Raw genomic sequence first — 17,716 nt, forward strand, 5'->3', positions numbered from 1 at the left:
TGTAGTCGATGAACAGCATTCTCACATAGGTATTCCTCTTGTCCAGATGGGTTAGGGCAGTGTGCAGTGTGGTTGAGATTGCATCGTCTGTGGACCTATTTGGGCGGTAAGCAAATTGGAGTGGGTCTAGGGTGTCAGGTAGGGTGGAGGTGATATGGTCCTTGACTAGTCTCTCAAAGCACTTCATGATGACGGAAGTGAGTGCTACGGGGTGGTAGTCGTTTAGCTCAGTTACCTTAGCTTTCTTGGGAACAGGAACAATGGTGGCCCTCTTGAAGCATGTGGGAACAGCAGACTGGTATAGGGATTGATTGAATATGTCCGTAAACACACCGGCCAGCTGGTCTGCGCATGCTCTGAGGGCGCGGCTGGGGATGCCGTCTGGGCCTGCAGCCTTGCGAGGGTTAACACGTTTAAATGTCTTACTCACCTCGGCTGCAGTGAAGGAGAGACATGTTTTCGTTGCAGGCCGTGTCAGTGGCACTGTATTGTCCTCAAAGCGGGTAAAAAAGTTATTTAGTCTGCCTGGGAGCAAGACATCCTGGTCCGTGACTGGGCTGGATTTCTTCCTGTAGTCCGTGATTGACTGTAGACCCTGCCACATGCCTCTTGTGTCTGAGCCGTTGAATTGAGATTCTACTTTGTCTCTGTACTGACGCTTAGCTTGTTTGATAGCCTTGCGGAGGGAATAGCTGCACTGTTTGTATTCGGTCATGTTACCAGACACCTTGCCCTGATTAAAAGCAGTGGTTCGAGCTTTCAGTTTCACGCGAATGCTGCCATCAATCCACGGTTTCTGGTTAGGGAATGTTTTAATCGTTGCTATGGGAACGACATCTTCAACGCACGTTCAAATGAACTCGCACACCGAATCAGCGTATTCGTCAATGTTGTTATCTGACGCAATACGAAACATATTCCAGTCCACGTGCTGGAAGCAGTCTTGGAGTGTGGAGTCAGCTTGGTCGGACCAGCGTTGGACAGACCTCAGCGTGGGAGCCTCTAGTTTTAGTTTCTGTCTGTAGGCAGGGATCAGCAAAATGGAGTCGTGGTCAGCTTTTCCGAAAGGGGGGCGGGGCAGGGCCTTATATGCGTCGCGGAAGTTAGAGTAACAATGCTCCAAGGTTTTTCCACCCCTGGTTGCGCAATTGATATGCTGATAAAATTTAGGGAGTCTTGTTTTCAGATTAGCCTTGTTAAAATCCCCAGCTACAATGAATGCAGCCTCCAGATAAATGGTTTCCAGTTTGCAAAGAGTTAAATAAAGTTCGTTCAGAGCCATCAATGTGTCTGCTTGGGGGGGGGGGGGGGGGTATATACGGCTGTGATTATAATCGAAGAGAATTCTCTTGGTAGATAATGCGGTCTACATTTGATTGTGAGGAATTCTAAATCAGGTGAACAGAAGGATTTGAGTTCCTGTATGTTTCTTTCATCACACCATGTCTCGTTAGTCATAAGGCATACGCCCCCGCCCCTCTTCTTACTAGAAAGGTGTTTGTTTCTGTCGGCGCGATGCGTGGAGAAACCAGCTGGCTGCACCGCTTCGGATAGCCTCTCCCCAGTGAGCCATGTTTCCGTGAAGCACAGAACGTTACAGTCTCTGATGTCCCTCTGGAATGCTACCCATGCTCGGATTTCATCAACCTTGTTGTCTAGAGACTGGACATTGGCAAGAAGAATGCTCGGGAGTGGTGCACGGTGTGCTCGTCTCCGGAGTCTGACCAGAAGACCGCCGCGTTTCCCTCTTTTTCGGAGTCATTTTTTTGGGTCGCTGCATGCGATCCATTCCGTTGTCCTATTTGTAAGGCAGAACACAGGATCCGCGTCACGAAAAACATATTATTGGTCGTACTGATGGTGAGTTGACGCTGATCTTATATTCAGTAGTTCTTCTCGACTGTATGTAATGAAACCTAAGATGAACTGGGGTACTAATGTAAGAAATAACACGTAAAAAAACAAAAAACTGCATAGTTTCCTAGGAACGCGAAGCGAGGCGGCCATCTCTGTCGGCGCCGGAAGTAAAGACCACAGGTGTGAGTGTTGACGAGGACAAGTCTGGAGATCACTCTGTCATGCTGATTGAGTTTGAATAACAGACTGGAAGCTTCAAAAGGAGGGTGGTGCTTGGAATCATTGTTCTTCCTCTGTCAACCATGGTTACCTGCAAGCAAACACGTGCCGTCATCATTGCTTTGCATAAAAAGGGCTTCACAGGCAAGGATATTGCTGGCAGTAAGAATGCACCTAAATAAACCATTTATCGGATCATCAGGTACTTCAAGGAGAGCGGTTCAATTCTTGTGAAGAAGGCTTCAGGGCGCCCAAGAACGTCCAGCAAACGTCAGGACTGTCTCCTAACGTTGATTCAGCTGCGGGATCAGGGCACCACCAGTACAGAGCTTGCTCAGGAATGGCAGCAGGCAGGTGTGAGTGCAGTGAGGCGAAGACTTTTGGAGAATGACCTGGTGTCAAGAAGGGCAGCAAAGAAGCCACTTCTCTCCAGGACAAATATCAGGGACAGACTGATATTCTGCAAAGGGTACAGGGACTGGACTGCTGAGGACTGGGGTAAAGTCATTTTCTCTGATGAATCCCCTTTCCGATTTTTTTAGGGCACCTTGAAAAAGCTTGTCCGGAGAAGACAAGGTGAGCGCTACCATCGGTCCTGTGTCATGCCAACAGTAAAGCATCCTGAGACCATTCATGTGTGGGTTGCTTCTCAGCCAAGGGAGTGGGCTCACTCACAATTTTGCTTAACACAGCCATGAATAAAGAATTGTACCAACACATCCTGCGAGAGCAACTTCTCCCAAGCATTCAGGAATAGTTTGGTGACGAGCAATGCCTTTTCCAGCATGATGGAGCACCTTGCCATGAGGCAAAAGTGATAACTAAGGGGCTTGGGAAACAAAACATTGATATTTTGGGTCCATGGCCAGGAAACTCCCAAGACCTTAATCCCATTGAGAACTTGTGGTCAATCCTCAAGAGGTGGGTGGACAAACAAAAACCCAGAAATTCTGACAAACTCCAAGCATTGATTATGCAAGAATGGGCTGCCATCAGTCAGGATGTGGCCCAGAAGTTAATTGACAGCATGCCAGGGTGGATTGCAGAGGTCTTGAAAAAGAAGGGTCAACACTGCAAATATTGACTCTATGCATCAACTTCATGTAATTGTCAATAAAATCCTTTTTGACACTTATGAAATGCTTGTAATTATGCTTCAGTATTCCATAGTAACACCTGTGGAAATGATTATTTCTGTCATTCTCAAAACTTTTGGCCATGACTGTATGTGAGAAGTTGCAACTGATAACCTGAAAAGCACTCCTTGTTTTCTCAGATAACCTAAAGAATCCAGCTTGCACACATACTTTCCTCTCATGGTTTTCCTTCTCTTTTTCTATGTCTTCCTCTTCCCACTGTCCCCCCAGCAATCCAAGGACTGCCTACGCCTGGATGAGACCATGCTGGTGAAGCAGCTGCTGCCTGAGATCTGTCACTTCATCCACACGTACCGCGAGGGCCACCAGCACGCTGCAGAACTCCGTGCCTCCGCCTCAGGGGTCCTCTTCTCCCTCAGCTGCAACAACTTCAACGCCGTCTTCAGTCGCATCTCCACCAGGTAATGCCTGATCCTGAGGAGCTACAGAGTGTGTTGGCTAATTCTGTGTCAATGTCACTGTTGATGAGCAGTTGAACAGGTGTGTTAGTACAGGGCTGGAACAATAGCCTGCCCACCCGGTTGTTCTTCCAAGGTCCTTGGCAATTGATCTACGTTTATTGTCTTTTGTCAAAAAATGCAATTGTCTTTTAAAAAGTTCTACTAGACCTGATTTTCCCAGAAGTGTAGTATTACAAATTATTTTATGCCCTCAGAAGTCATGATGAAGAGACTGTTTGTGCCCCCATTCCTGCTCATGTCATATGAGAAGTTAACTTGTTTGTGTACCTAAGCAATTCCGTTTAGCAGCCAGTCATGGACAAGGTCACCGTGACTGAACTGTTAGCCCAGTCATGAACGAAATCCCTCCCTCCCCACCCAGGATGTTCAGGATGGTGCAACGTTATAGAAAGTAAAGAGTGCGATCAGGATTCCCTGTTTTATTGTTCTATTAGGTTCATTTTCCCTCATGATGAAATTGGGGAGGGCACTGTGGATCTGTCTCCGTACGTTCGTCACTACGATGAATGATACATCCAGCTATAGAGATCTGACATTTATAAAATGATACTGATTGGCCCAAGTGGGGTGCTATAGTAATCAACTGAAATTCCAAACTTTGAACAAGCATATTTCCTATCACTTTTGAGTTATTGTCATGAAATGTGGTTAATATTTGCAGCCTGTCATGAGCAACAAGTTTACCATGACAACTTATAATTTCAGTACTTACAAATGAAATGTCTTTCCACACAACATACAGTGCATTTGCTAAGTATTCAGACCCCTTGACTTTTCCAAATTGTTAATTTACAGCCTTATTCTCATCAATCTACACACAAGAGCCATAATGACAAAACGAAAGCAGGTTTTTAAAATGTTTTGCAAAAAAAAACAAATGCCTTATTTACAGAAGTATTCAGCCCCTTTACTATGAGACTTGAAATTGAGCTCCAGTGCATCCTGTTCATTAATCATCCTTGAGATGTTTCTACAACTTGATTGGAGTTCTGCTGTGTAAATTCAATTGATTGGACATGATTTGGAAAGGCACACACCTGTCTATATAAGGTCCCACAGTTGACAGTGAATGTCAGAACAAAAACCAAGCTGTGAGGTCGAAGGAGTTGTCTGTCGAGCTCCGAGACAGGATTGTTTCGAGACATAGATCTGGCGAAGGGTACCAACAAATGTCTGCAGCATTGAAGGTCCCCAAGAACACAGTGGCCTCCATCATTCTTAAATGGAAGAAGTTTGGAACCACTAAGACTCTAACTATATCTGGCAGCCTGGCCAAACTGAGCAATCAAGGGAGTAGGGCCTTGGTCAGGGAGGTGACCAAGAACCCGATGTTCACTCGGACAGAGCTCTGGAGTTCATATGTGGAGAAGGCACATGACAGCCTGCTTGGAGTTTGCCAAAAGGCACCTAAAGGACTCTGATCATGAGAAACAAGATTCTCTGGTCTGATGAAACCATGATTGACCTATTTGGCCTGAACGCCAATCGTCACATCTGGAGGAAAACTGGCCCCAGCTGTGCAGCGACGCTCCCCGTCCAACCAGACAGAGTTTGAGAGGATCTGCAGGGAAGAATGGGAGAAACTCCCCAAATACAGGTGTGCCGAGCTTGTTGTGTCATACCCAAGAAGACTAAGGCTGTAATCACAGCCAAAGGTGCTTCAACAAAGTACTGAGTAAAGGGTCTGAATACTTATGTAAATGTGAGACATTTCTAAAAAACAGTTTTTGCTTTGCCATTGTGCGGCATAGTGTGTATATTGATTCGGGGGGGACGGGACAATTTAATCCATTTTAGAATAAGGTTGTAGAAAACTTTAAGGGGTCTGAATACTTTCCAAATGCACTGTAAGTTGGAAGAATTGAGACAAAGACCGCCACATCATTCGTCAGGGGCAACGTTTCTATCTGCAACATTCTGAACGTTTCACATCATTGATCCACATGTCAGTGTTCTGTCTTGAAAGAAGATGGGATGTCAAAAAGCCAGGCTCTACAAGGCTGTCCTCTTTTCCCTATTGTCCATGCCTTCTTCTTTCCCTCCTTTCTAATGAGAAGCTGTGGTAGAATAAAATCTCAGGATATCATGTTTGACAGGACAAACTTGTTCCCTGGCAGTGTTTAAAATTCCTTATCCATTGGGTTCTCCCCCAGGTTGCAGGAGTTGACAGTCTGTTCAGAAGACACTGTGGATGTCCATGATATAGAGCTCATGCAGTACATCAATGTGGACTGCTTCAAACTTAAAAGACTGCTCCAAGGTAGCTACTCACTCAAATCCCTGTATGTCATACTTCATGTATTTTTTAACTCCTGGATTCTGTGTATTTTGATGTTTTTTGCTAATACTCTATTACTTTTCACTGCGTCCTCTCAGAAACGGTATTCAAATTCAAAGCCCTGAAGAAACCTGCCCAACTTGCTGTCATTAACAGTTTGGAAAAGGTTTGTGTGCCAATATATCTGTATTCAGTGTTGCTGTTTTGTGTTTATGAAGTTGGTGTATTATATTATTTGTGGTTTTCACTACTGCCACCTCTTGGCTGATGGTGAAATGTTTAAAATAAAATGTTCCACTTTGAGGACATCACTATGCAGGTTTCCATTGACCCAGGTTTATTTGGCAAAAGATGATGAAAACAATGTATTTAAAATAAATGATTGACTAATAATTTAAAAGGTACGTGATGTGATGCCAGACACAACTATAAAACTCCACAAGTTAATTTGCTTAATATATATTTAACTTCAAAATAATATATCTTTGCAGGACACTATCCTGACTATTATCCTGACTTTCCAGAAGGCCTGAATTGCTTTTATTTGCTTTTCTGGTTGGCTGAATACAAGTTGCACTATCCAATTATTTTACAGGAGTGCAAGTTTCACTATGGCACGGACCGTTGCAATACGTTGCCACATGAGACTTATTTAAATATGGCATGTAGTAGTCAATTCTTACATTATTTCCATGCTGGATTTTGTGGGCTACCTGAGACATGAAACAGATAGGAGGGAGGGCTACCTGAGACATGAAGCAGATAGGAGGGAGGGCTACCTGAGACATGAAGCAGATAGGAGGGAGGGCTACCTGAGACATGAAGCAGATAGGAGGGAGGGCTACCTGAGACATGAAACAGATAGGAGGGAGGGCTACCTGAGACATGAAACAGATAGGTGGGAGGGCTACCTGAGACATGAAACAGATAGGAGGGAGGGCTACCTGAGACATGAAACAGATAGGTGGGAGGGCTACCTGAGACATGAAGCAGATAGGAGGGAGGGCTACCTGAGACATGAAACAGATATGAGGGAGGGCTACCTGAGACATGAAACAGATAGGAGGGAGGGCTACCTGAGACATGAAGCAGATAGGTGGGAGGGCTACCTGAGACATGAAACAGATAGGAGAGAGGGCTACCTGAGACATGAAACAGATAGGAGGGAGGGCTACCTGAGACATGAAACAGATAGGAGGGAGGGCTACCTGAGACATGAAACAGATAGGAGGGAGGGCTACCTGAGACATGAAACAGATAGGAGGGAGGGCTACCTGAGACATGAAACAGATAGGTGGGAGGGCTACCTGAGACATGAAACAGATAGGTGGGAGGGCTACCTGAGACATGAAACAGATAGGAGGGAGGGCTACCTGAGACATGAAACAGATAGGAGGGAGGGCTACCTGAGACATGAAGCAGATAGGAGGGAGGGCTACCTGAGACATGAAGCAGATGGGTGGGAGGGCAGACAGGCTGTCACCAATTTATTAATGTGTAAATTGCCGAAAACAAACTTCATGTTTATTCGATACCTAGGTTTTGGCCCTTATTTTAGTAAGGGGGGGGGTCTGACTTCATTACGTCCAACTGTTTTTATCGACAAGACAGTTGAATGGAAATGCACCGTAGCAGGCAGTTGATATATTTTCTATGCAAACATTCTAACTGTTGTAAAAAAATAACTGGACAAGTTCATGGAAACGTACAGTACCAGTCAAAAGTTTGGACACCTACTCATTCCAGTTATTTTTTTCTACATTGTTGAATAATAGTTAAGACATCAAAACTATGAAATAACACACGTAGCCATGAAGTAACCAAAAAAGTGTTAAACAATTCAAAATATATTTGAGATTCTTCAAAGTAGCCACCTTTTGCCTTGATGACAGCTTTGCTCACTCTTGGCATTCTCTCAAACAGCTTCATGAGGTAGTCACCTGGAATGCATTTCAATTAACAGGTGTGCCTTGTTAATTTGTTGAATTTCTTTCCTTAATGCATTTGAGCCAATCAGTTGTATTGTGACAAGGTAGGGGGTATACAGAAGATAGCCCTATTTGGTAAAAGACCAAGTCCATATTATGACAAGAACAGCTCCAATAAGCAAAGAGAAACAACAGTCCATCATTACATTAAGACATGAAGATCAGTCAATACAGAACATTTCAACAACTCTGAATGTTTCTTCAAGTGCAGTCGCAAAACCCATCCAAGCGCTATGATGAACTGGTTATCAGTTTCATCATAGCACCACAGGAAAGGAAGACCCAGAGTTACCTTTGCTGCAGAGGATAAGTTCATTAGTTACCAGCCTCAGAAATTGCAGCCCAAATAAATGCTTCACAGAGTTCAAGTAACAGACACATCTCAACATCAACTGTTCCGAGGAGACTGTGTGAATCAGGCCTTCATGGTCGAATTGCTGCCAAGAAACTCTACTAAAGGACACCAATAAGAAGAAGAAACTTGCTTGGGCCAAGGAACTCGAGCATTGGACATTAGAACGGTGTAAATTGGTCCTTTGGTCTGAGGAGACCAAATTTGAGATTTTTGGTTCCAACCGCCGTCTCTTTGTTTAAAATTCAAGACACACTTAACCAGCATGGCTACCACAGCATTCTGCATTAATACTCCATCCCATCTGGTTTGCGCTTTGTGGGACAATGACCCAAAACACACATCCAGGCTGTGTAAGGGCTATTTGACCAAAGGAGAGTGATGGAGTGCTGCATCAGATGACCTGGCCTCCACGATCTTCCGACCTCAACCCAATTGAGATGGTTTGGGATGAGTTGGACCATGTGGGAACTCCTTCAAAAGTCATTCCTCATAGTTTTGATATCTTCACTATTACTCTACAATGTAGAAATTAAGAAAAATACTTGAATGAGTATGTGTGCACAAACTTGTGACTGGTACTTTAGCTGCTGTCTGTTCTAGAGGACAGTTACATGTTTTTGTTCCTCCGCAGGCCTTTTGGAACTGGGTGGAGAACTACCCTGATGAGTTTACCACGCTCTTCCAGAGACCACAGACAGACATGGCAGGTCAGTATTCTCAATAGCCTTGTATTGGACTGAAACAGATACTGTCACAACATGCACATTAAAAAAATTCCATGTTAAATCTCAAAAAGGATTCAAAGGGACTGTAGGGAACAGTTAAGGACACTCGAGAAGTTTGGTGAGTTTAGGGCTATCTCACTCATGTGTGTCTGTCTCTGTGCACGCCCTTTAGATGCTGCGGAGAGGCTGTTTGACCTGGTGGACAGCTTTGCTGAGAGTGCCAAGAGGAAGGCAGCGGTGTGGCCTCTACAGATCATTCTCCTCATCCTCTGTCCCGAGATCACACACGTCATCTCTCGAGAGGTGGTGGAGGAGAGCAAGGCTAACAAGGTGAGCTGAGAGAACACACACACACACACTGAGTTTAAGTAGGTAGTGTGACTTATAGTTGCTTTCTCTGTCTTGCTACAGAAGCTGTTCCTGGAGAGCTTGAGGAAGGCCCTAGCAGGCCAGGGGGGCAGCAAGCAACTAACAGAGAGTGCTGCCATCGCCTGTGTCAAACTGTGCAAGGCCTCCACCTACATCAACTTGGAGGACCACTCCGGCATCTTCCTCCTGGTGCAGTCCTTCGTGGTGGACCTCAAGGTCAGAACGACCAACCACTCTGTTGCCATCTGGGGGCTAGGGAATGCTACAGCAGTGGTATCAAATCAAACACACATGGTTAGCAGATGTTATTGCGAGTGTAGCAATGCTTGTGGATGCTTGTCTGGGTTTTATGTTCGTCATTTATGTTGTGGAGTAAAATTGACAATGTCCTTTTCTGTTTAGACATTTCTATCTACAACGTCCTGAACGGTAAACTCTGATTGATATGCCTACGGCTACCCCTTAGACCTTTTAGAAGTGCAACTGTTGTGCTAGTGGTACCGCTATGGAGCTATGACCATTTTTCTAATACCCATCCAACCATCTCAGAACTACACAAAGCCCCTTGTGTTATGGTTAATTGTGAATTTGGTTCATTTGGATATTGCAGACGGTGACATGCAGCTTCCTCCTCCTATCTATTCCATCAGGCCCTGCTCTTCAGCCCCACCAAGCCCTTCTCTCGCGGGGCAGGCAGCCAGAATGCAGACGTGGACCTCATGATCGACTGCTTCGTCTCCTGTTTCCGTATCAACCCTCACAACAATCAGCACTTTAAGGTCAGTCAGTCTGCTCACCTCAGTGCATCGGTTGAGAAATGTGCAGACCATGTCTGAATGATGCTTTACCTAACTGTCAAAGTGGCAATTTTGACAAAACATTGTCTTTATTCATCTCCTCAGGTCTGTTTGGCCTCGTCCTCCCCCTCTACCTTTCACTTTGTTCTGGTCAACTCCCTGCACAGAATCATAACCAATGTAAGTGTGTACCATCTCCACTACTACTTACTACCAAGTTCAGTCTAAGTACAGTTGATAGGACGGTGTTGATTTCAATTGCCGTTCCTACAGGAGTGCAATATTAATGATCGTCTCTTTTATCCTCTTCGTCCTTTAGTCTGATCTGGACTGGTGGTCTAAGATTGATGCAGTGTACTGCTACTCTGGAGAGCTGCGACTAATGTTCTCAGACACTCTGAGCCGAGTGATGCAAGGCCTTCACACACACGCCCCACTACGCATGACACCGGTGAGAAAGGGGACCACACACACTCATATTCACACTCACTGTCGCACCAATTGTTGGAAACCCACTTTCCTTTTGTTTTCCTGTATAAGCCAACCACCTAGGACCACTATGTCTTAGTTACACCTAAAGGTACAACTTCTCTCTCTGACAGAGTCTGTCATTTAAAGAGAAGATGACCACCAGCCTTAAGTTCAAAGAGAGAACCACAGATCTGGACACACGCAGCTACAAGTGCCTCCTCCTCGTCCTGGTCAAACTCATCCACGCCGACCCCAAACTCATGCTGCACGTACGTCTTACACCAACCACCACATACATACTGAGACAATGTCCCTTGGCTCTGTTTGAATAGTTTTACACCCTCCCTTCCAGTTGTGTGAATGTTTGTGTTTCCTCTCTGCCCTTACTTTCACACATACATGCATGTTTAACGTGTGTGTGTTGTAGAACCCAGGGAAGCAGGCTCAGGAGACTCAGAGCAGCACAGCAGAGCTGATCGCAGGCCTGGTGCAGCTGGTGCCCTTGGCCAACACAGCCCAGCTCTCCCAGGAAGCCATGGAGGTCAGTTTATACTCCTTCTCTCTTACTCCCACTCCATCCACTCTGCTTCTTTGTTCTTTCTCATTCTGTCCATTTCAACTCTATTCCCTAGCACTGAATTGTCAACTTCAATCAAGTAAGGCACATTTCTCTCTGTCTCTGTTTCTCCCTGCCCAGGCTCTGCTGGTGCTGCACCTGCCTGAGAACATTGAGCTGTGGAACCCTGAGGCCCCCATTGAAACCTTCTGGGACATCAGGTACAAGGACATGGTTTAGTTCTATGGGCTTTTCAGTCCAGATATATTCCATGTAGACAGACACACTGGTCATGGATTCAGTAGTAGCCCCAGTCTTTAGGGGCATGTGTTGAGATTCCATTGTGCTTTAACACTTGCCTATCCCATTGCAGCTCCCAGGTTCTCTTCCTGATATGTAAGAAGCTGATTGGTCACCAGATGGTGAACAGTACAGAGGTGTTGAAGTGGTTGAGGGAGATCCTTATCTGCAGGAACAAGTTCCTCCTCAAGAACAAGGTGAGGTCAAGGACTCTAACCTCACAAGAGAATAACCATTGAGGGCTAAAAAGCACTTTCAATGGAGAATCTCCATTTAACATTATTTTTAGTCTAGGACAATGCTTAGGTCTAGAAAACCGTCCAGAGAGTTTTGCGTGTGTTGGACATGTCTAACTCCTCTCTGCTCCTCCAGGAGTGTGCCACGCAGGGCAGTGGAATCCCCATCTGCAGACAGGCCCAGACCAAATTGGAGGTGTGTCTATACATGTTTCTGTGGAGCCCTGACACCGAGGCCGTGCTGGTGGCCATGTCCTGCTTCAGACACCTGTGTGAGGAGGCTGACATCCGCTCTTCCGCTGACGAGGTGCCCGTCCAGACCATCCTGCCCAACTACGCCACCTTCACAGAGTTCGCCTCCGTCAGCAACATGATGGCCACCGGTCAGTAAAAACATTGTGTTTTGTAGACTACTTTAACGTGGTCTGAGAGTCACGATATAGGCCAACGCTTTCAGAAAATGACTCCCTCTACGTGTTCCACTATGTGTTTGGTAGGACGCTCCACCCTGCAGAAGAGAGTGATGGCCTTGTTGAGAAGGATAGAGCACCCCACTACAGGAAACACTGAGGTGTGAAAGAATAGAGAAACATTAAATACAGTTTATCCTTGCTTACATCCCTCTAGTATTTGACGTATCCCTCCTTGTTTCCATGTCTCACCCCAGGCATGGGAGGACACGCTTGCAAAATGGGAGCAGGACACCAAACAGATTCTTAACTTCCCCAAAAACAAGGTGGAGGATGGTCAGGTAAAAGCACTTCAATTTTAGGATTTAGGTTTGTTTCACCGTTAATAAAAATAACACAGGGAACCACTGCTCCAAACTTTACATAAATACCTGCTCGCTGTCTCCCCCTGCAGGAGTGGATCAACATGACAGGCTTCCTTTGTGCTCTGGGCGGGGTGTGTCTGTCTCAGCGCAGCAAGCCCTGTGGCCCCGCTGCCTACAGCCCCCCCATGGGCCCCATAAGCGAACGTAAGTACTCCATGGTCTCTGTGGGCTCCTGTGATGTCTCCAACGCTGGAACTTCAGCCACCTGCTCTTCCTCCACTGAGACCCCCCTGGGCAGGTTCCTGGACCGCCTGCTTGCTCTGCTGGTATGTGGTCATGAGAGGGTGGGTCTACACGTCCGCACCAATGTCAAGGAGCTGCTGGGGCTGGAGCTCAGCCCGGTCCTGTACCACATGCTCTTCAACAAGCTCAGGAACAGCATCGGGCGCTTCTTCGACACACAGGGGCCGGTGAGTGGATGGGCTGCGGAGGAGGATGGGGACGTTAACCAATGATTTGAATTGTATTAGCATAGAAAATGCTGCAATCAGCATATCACATTTTATTAGTTCTTTATCAAATATTGGTCCGTTGACATTAGCAGGAATGTAGTTAAGACTGATTTAATGGATTTGTCTCTGTGCTATTGCAGGTCCCCATCAATGATACTAACACACAGTTTGTAGAACAGACCATCGCCATCATGAAGAACCTACTGGACAACCATGCTGAGGGCAGCTCAGAGCACCTGGGACAGGCCAGCATAGAGACCATGATGCTCAACCTGGTTAGGTGAGAGACACTTACTCACCCAGGTCGCAGTTGTAGCCTACCTGGTTAAATAAAGGTGAAATAAAAAATAAAACTTAGCTTATGAAATGCCTAATCAGTTGTCCATCTTCAGGACCTTATTCAGTCTAATCTCACCCCCCCAGGTACGTGCGTATCCTCGGCAACACGTTGCATGCCATCCAGATGAAGACCAAGCTGTGCCAGTTGGTGGAGGTAATGATGGAGAGACGAGACGACCTGTCCTTCTGCCAGGAGATGAAGTTCAGGTGAGAGACAGACAGCACCCCCTCCTGGACAGACCTAAACAAGCCAAACTAGCTAAACGCTACTTAAAAGTGTCAGTCAGTAGTTCAAACAATAAAAAAGTGTCTCCCTGTTTTGGTAAAAAGCTAAGGGACGGGGCTGGAGAAATATAACCACTCTCAAATTCATGGACTGACAATCCCTGATATAAAATTCTAGTTTTAACCATGTTTTGAGGCTGTATTGTTTGTTTACATTTACTTTGTTAACAAACATTGGAGTAAAACAAGCTTATATTTTGGGTCCTCAGTTGAACGTAGCTCATGAGGCATTTATAAGTTATATTCTTCAAGACTCAATGGGTATACATCAGAGGTGAGACCAAGTCATTGTTTTACAAGTCTCAAGTCATAATGTGCTCTTCACCAAATGTAATAGGATTTCATTTTTAACAAGAGTAATAGTTATTTCAATGGAAATACATGGGTAGCCATGAGAACCCCCCCCCCACCCAAATAATGATTGATTATCGAGGATCACTATGGTGTGCAATTGGGCTATGTAGGCTTGTACACAATCTCCCAACCTTAACACACACACACGCACACTGTGTGTATTACACTAGGCCAACATATGTCAATGGTTTTAGGAACAGCAGTAACATCAGGCAGGATTTAGGCTTCCAACTGCCGTGCCAGTTGTAGCTCAATCTTGGGTGCAATGATCATGTTCCCACACTGACTGACTGTGTGGAGGCGCATTGATTTAACTTTACACTAGCCTACATGATATACTAGTAAAGTAATAAAATACACACTGCTCAAAAAAATAAAGGGAACACATCCTAGATCTGAATGAATGAAATATTCTTGTTAAATACTTTTTTCTTTACATAGTTGAATGTGCTGACAACAAAATCACACAAAAATGATCAATGGAAATCAAATTTATCAACCCATGGAGGTCTGGATTTGGAGTCACACTCAAAATCAAAGTGGAAAACCACACTACAGGCTGATCCAACTTTGATGTAATGTCCTTAAAACAAGTCAAAATGAGGCTCAGTAGTGTGTGTGCCCTTCACGTGCCTGTATTACCTCCCTACAATGCCTGGGCATGCTCCTGATGAGGTGGCAGATGGTCTTCTGAGGGATCTCCTCCCAGACCTGGACTAAAGCATCTGCCAACTCCTGGACAGTCTGTGGTGCAACGTGGCGTTGGTGGATGGAGCGAGACATGATGTCCCAGATGTGCTCAATTGGATTCAGGTCTGGGGAACGGGCGGGCCAGTCCATAGCATCAATGCCTTCCTCTTGCAGGAACTGCTGACACACCCCAGCCACATGAGGTCTAGCATTGTCTTGCATTAGGAGGAACCCAGGGCCAATCGCACCAGCATATGGTCTCACGAGGTCTGAGGATCTCATCTCTGTACCTAATGGCAGTCAGGCTACCTCTGGCGAGCACATGGGGGGCTGTGCGGCCCGCAAAGAAATGCCACCCCACACCATAACTGACCCACCGCCAAACCGGTCATGCTGGAGGATGTTGCAGGCAGTAGAACGTTCTCCACGGCGTTTCCAGACTGTCACGTCTGTCACATGTGCTCAGTGTGAACCTGCTTTTATCTGTGAAGAACACAGGGCGCTAGTGGCAAATTTGCCAATCTTGGTGTTCTCTGGCAAATGCCAAACGTCCTGCACGGTGTTGGGCTGAAAGCACAGACCCCAGCTGTGGACGTCGGGCCCTCATACCACCCTCATGGAGTCTGTTTCTCACCGTTTGAGCAGACACATGCACATTTGTGGCCTGCTGGAGGTCATTTTGCAGGGCTCTGGGCAGTGTTCCTCCTGCTCCTCTTTGCACAAAGGCAAGAGGTAGTGGTGCTGCTGCTGGATTGTTGCCCTCCTACGGCCTCCTCCACGTTTCCTGATGTACTGGCTTGTCTCCTGGTAGCGCCTCCATGCTCTGGACACTACGCTGACAGACACAGCAAACCTTCTTGCCACAGCTCGCATTGATGTGCCATCCTGGATGAGCTGCACTACCTGAGCCACTTGTGTGAGTTGTAGACTCTGTCTCATGCTACCACTAGAGTGAAAGCACCGCCAGCATTCAAAAGTGACCAAAACATCAGCCAGGAAGCATAGGAACTGAGAAGTGGTCTGTGGTCCCCACCTGCAGAACCACTGGGGGTGTCTTGCTAAATGCCTATAATTTCCACCTGTCTATTCCATTTGCACAACAGCATGTGAAATGTATTGTCAATCAGTGTTGCTTCCTAAGTGGACAGTTTGATTTCACAGAAGTGTGATTGACTTGGAGTTACATTGTGTTGTTTAAGTGTTCCCTTTATTTTTTTGAGCAGTGTATTTAGCTGTCGGCTATATTAGCCACAACTTACCGTTCTTTGTGCAGCTTCAAATGTCGAACAAAGTTATAAATTGTTGCGCCTCCGTCTGTAATTTTCTTCCTGCCTGTTTTGCAAGTTACAATCTGTTTATTGTTGGTACAGCATCATCTTTATCTGTTTTTTGTTGGTACAGCGTCATCTTTATATCTGTTTTTTGTTGATACAGCGTCATCTTTATATCCTTTTTTGTTGGTACAGCGTCATCTTTATATCTGTTTTTTGTTGGTACAGCGTCATCTTTATATCCTTTTTTTGTTGGTACAGCGTCATCTTTATATATGTTTTTTGTTGGTACAGCGTCATCTTTATATCTGTTTTTTGTTGGTACAGCGTCATCTTTATATCTGTTTTTTGTTGGTACAGCGTCATCTTTATATCTGTTTTTTGTTGGTACAGCGTCATCTTTATATCTGTTTTTTGTTGGTACAGCGTCATCTTTATATCTGTTTTTTGTTGGTACAGCGTCATCTTTATATCTGTTTTTTGTTGGTACAGCGTCATCTTTATATCTGTTTTTTGTTGGTACAGCGTCATCTTTATCTCTGTTTTTTGTTGGTACAGCGTCATCTTTATCTCTGTTTTTTGTTGGTACAGCGTCATCTTTATCTCTGTTTTTTGTTGGTACAGCGTCATCTTTATATCTGTTTTTTGTTGGTACAGTTTTTTGTTGGTACGTCATCTTTATATCTGTTTTTTGTTGGTACAGCGTCATCTTTATATATGTTTTTTGTTGGTACAGCGTCATCTTTATCTCTGTTTTTTGTTGGTACAGCGTCATCTTTATCTCTGTTTTTTGTTGGTACAGCGTCATCTTTATATATGTTTTTTGTTGGTACAGCGTCATCTTTATATCTGTTTTTTGTTGGTACAGCGTCATCTTTATATATGTTTTTTGTTGGTACAGTGTCATCTTTATCTGTTTTTTGTTGGTACAGCGTCATCTTTATCTCTGTTTTTTGTTGGTACAGCGTCATCTTTATATATGTTTTTTGTTGGTACAGCGTCATCTTTATATCTGTTTTTTGTTGGTACAGCGTCATCTTTATATATGTTTTTTGTTGGTACAGCGTCATCTTTATATATGTTTTTTGTTGGTACAGCGTCATCTTTATATATGTTTTTTGTTGGTACAGCGTCATCTTTATATCTGTTTTTTGTTGGTACAGCGTCATCTTTATATCTGTTTTTTGTTGGTACTTTTTATATCTGTTTTTTGTTGGTACAGCGTCATCTTTATATCTGTTTTTTGTTGGTACAGCGTCATCTTTATATATGTTTTTTTGTTGGTACATCTGTTTTTTGTTGGTACAGCGTCATCTTTATATCTGTTTTTTGTTGGTACAGCGTCATCTTTATATCTGTTTTTTGGTACAGCGTCATCTTTATCTGTTGGTACAGCGTCATCTTTATATCTGTTTTTTTGTTGGTACAGCGTCATCTTTATATATGTTTTTTGTTGTTGGTATCTTTATATCTGTTTTTTGTTGGTACAGCGTCATCTTTATATCTGTTTTTTGTTGGTACAGCGTCATCTTTATATATGTTTTTTGTTGGTACAGCGTCATCTTTATATCTGTTTTTTGTTGGTACAGCGTCATCTTTATATCTGTTTTTTTTTGTTGTTGGTACAGCGTCATCTTTATATCTGTTTTTTGTTGGTACAGCGTCATCTTTATATCTGTTTTTTGTTGGTACAGCGTCATCTTTATATCTGTTTTTTGTTG

General features: G+C 44.6%; 1 protein-coding gene across 6 annotated transcripts in view; it reads left to right on the top strand.

Moving 5' to 3' along the window:
• The window catches only part of nf1a (neurofibromin 1a), a 117,021-nt gene that overhangs the window by 19,877 nt on the left and 79,428 nt on the right, over nucleotides 1–17,716 (top strand). For all 6 annotated transcript variants that reach the window (XR_006833559.1, XM_046313983.1, XM_046313984.1 and 3 more), the window contains exons 4-22: nucleotides 3,444–3,634; nucleotides 5,848–5,954; nucleotides 6,071–6,138; nucleotides 8,947–9,022; nucleotides 9,213–9,370; nucleotides 9,452–9,625; nucleotides 10,060–10,188; nucleotides 10,312–10,386; nucleotides 10,526–10,657; nucleotides 10,809–10,946; nucleotides 11,105–11,218; nucleotides 11,375–11,454; nucleotides 11,607–11,730; nucleotides 11,906–12,152; nucleotides 12,267–12,340; nucleotides 12,437–12,520; nucleotides 12,634–13,014; nucleotides 13,197–13,336; nucleotides 13,480–13,602. Coding sequence is in view for 5 of the 6 variants with exons in the window: in XM_046313983.1 (XP_046169939.1) it covers nucleotides 3,444–3,634; nucleotides 5,848–5,954; nucleotides 6,071–6,138; nucleotides 8,947–9,022; nucleotides 9,213–9,370; nucleotides 9,452–9,625; nucleotides 10,060–10,188; nucleotides 10,312–10,386; nucleotides 10,526–10,657; nucleotides 10,809–10,946; nucleotides 11,105–11,218; nucleotides 11,375–11,454; nucleotides 11,607–11,730; nucleotides 11,906–12,152; nucleotides 12,267–12,340; nucleotides 12,437–12,520; nucleotides 12,634–13,014; nucleotides 13,197–13,336; nucleotides 13,480–13,602 (2,615 nt within the window). In the remaining variant the exon portion in view is untranslated. The remainder of the gene's footprint in view (nucleotides 1–3,443; nucleotides 3,635–5,847; nucleotides 5,955–6,070; nucleotides 6,139–8,946; nucleotides 9,023–9,212; nucleotides 9,371–9,451; nucleotides 9,626–10,059; nucleotides 10,189–10,311; nucleotides 10,387–10,525; nucleotides 10,658–10,808; nucleotides 10,947–11,104; nucleotides 11,219–11,374; nucleotides 11,455–11,606; nucleotides 11,731–11,905; nucleotides 12,153–12,266; nucleotides 12,341–12,436; nucleotides 12,521–12,633; nucleotides 13,015–13,196; nucleotides 13,337–13,479; nucleotides 13,603–17,716) is intronic.

The sequence above is a fragment of the Oncorhynchus gorbuscha genome, linkage group LG19 (assembly GCF_021184085.1).
Source record: "Oncorhynchus gorbuscha isolate QuinsamMale2020 ecotype Even-year linkage group LG19, OgorEven_v1.0, whole genome shotgun sequence".
Lineage (NCBI taxonomy): Eukaryota > Metazoa > Chordata > Actinopteri > Salmoniformes > Salmonidae > Oncorhynchus > Oncorhynchus gorbuscha.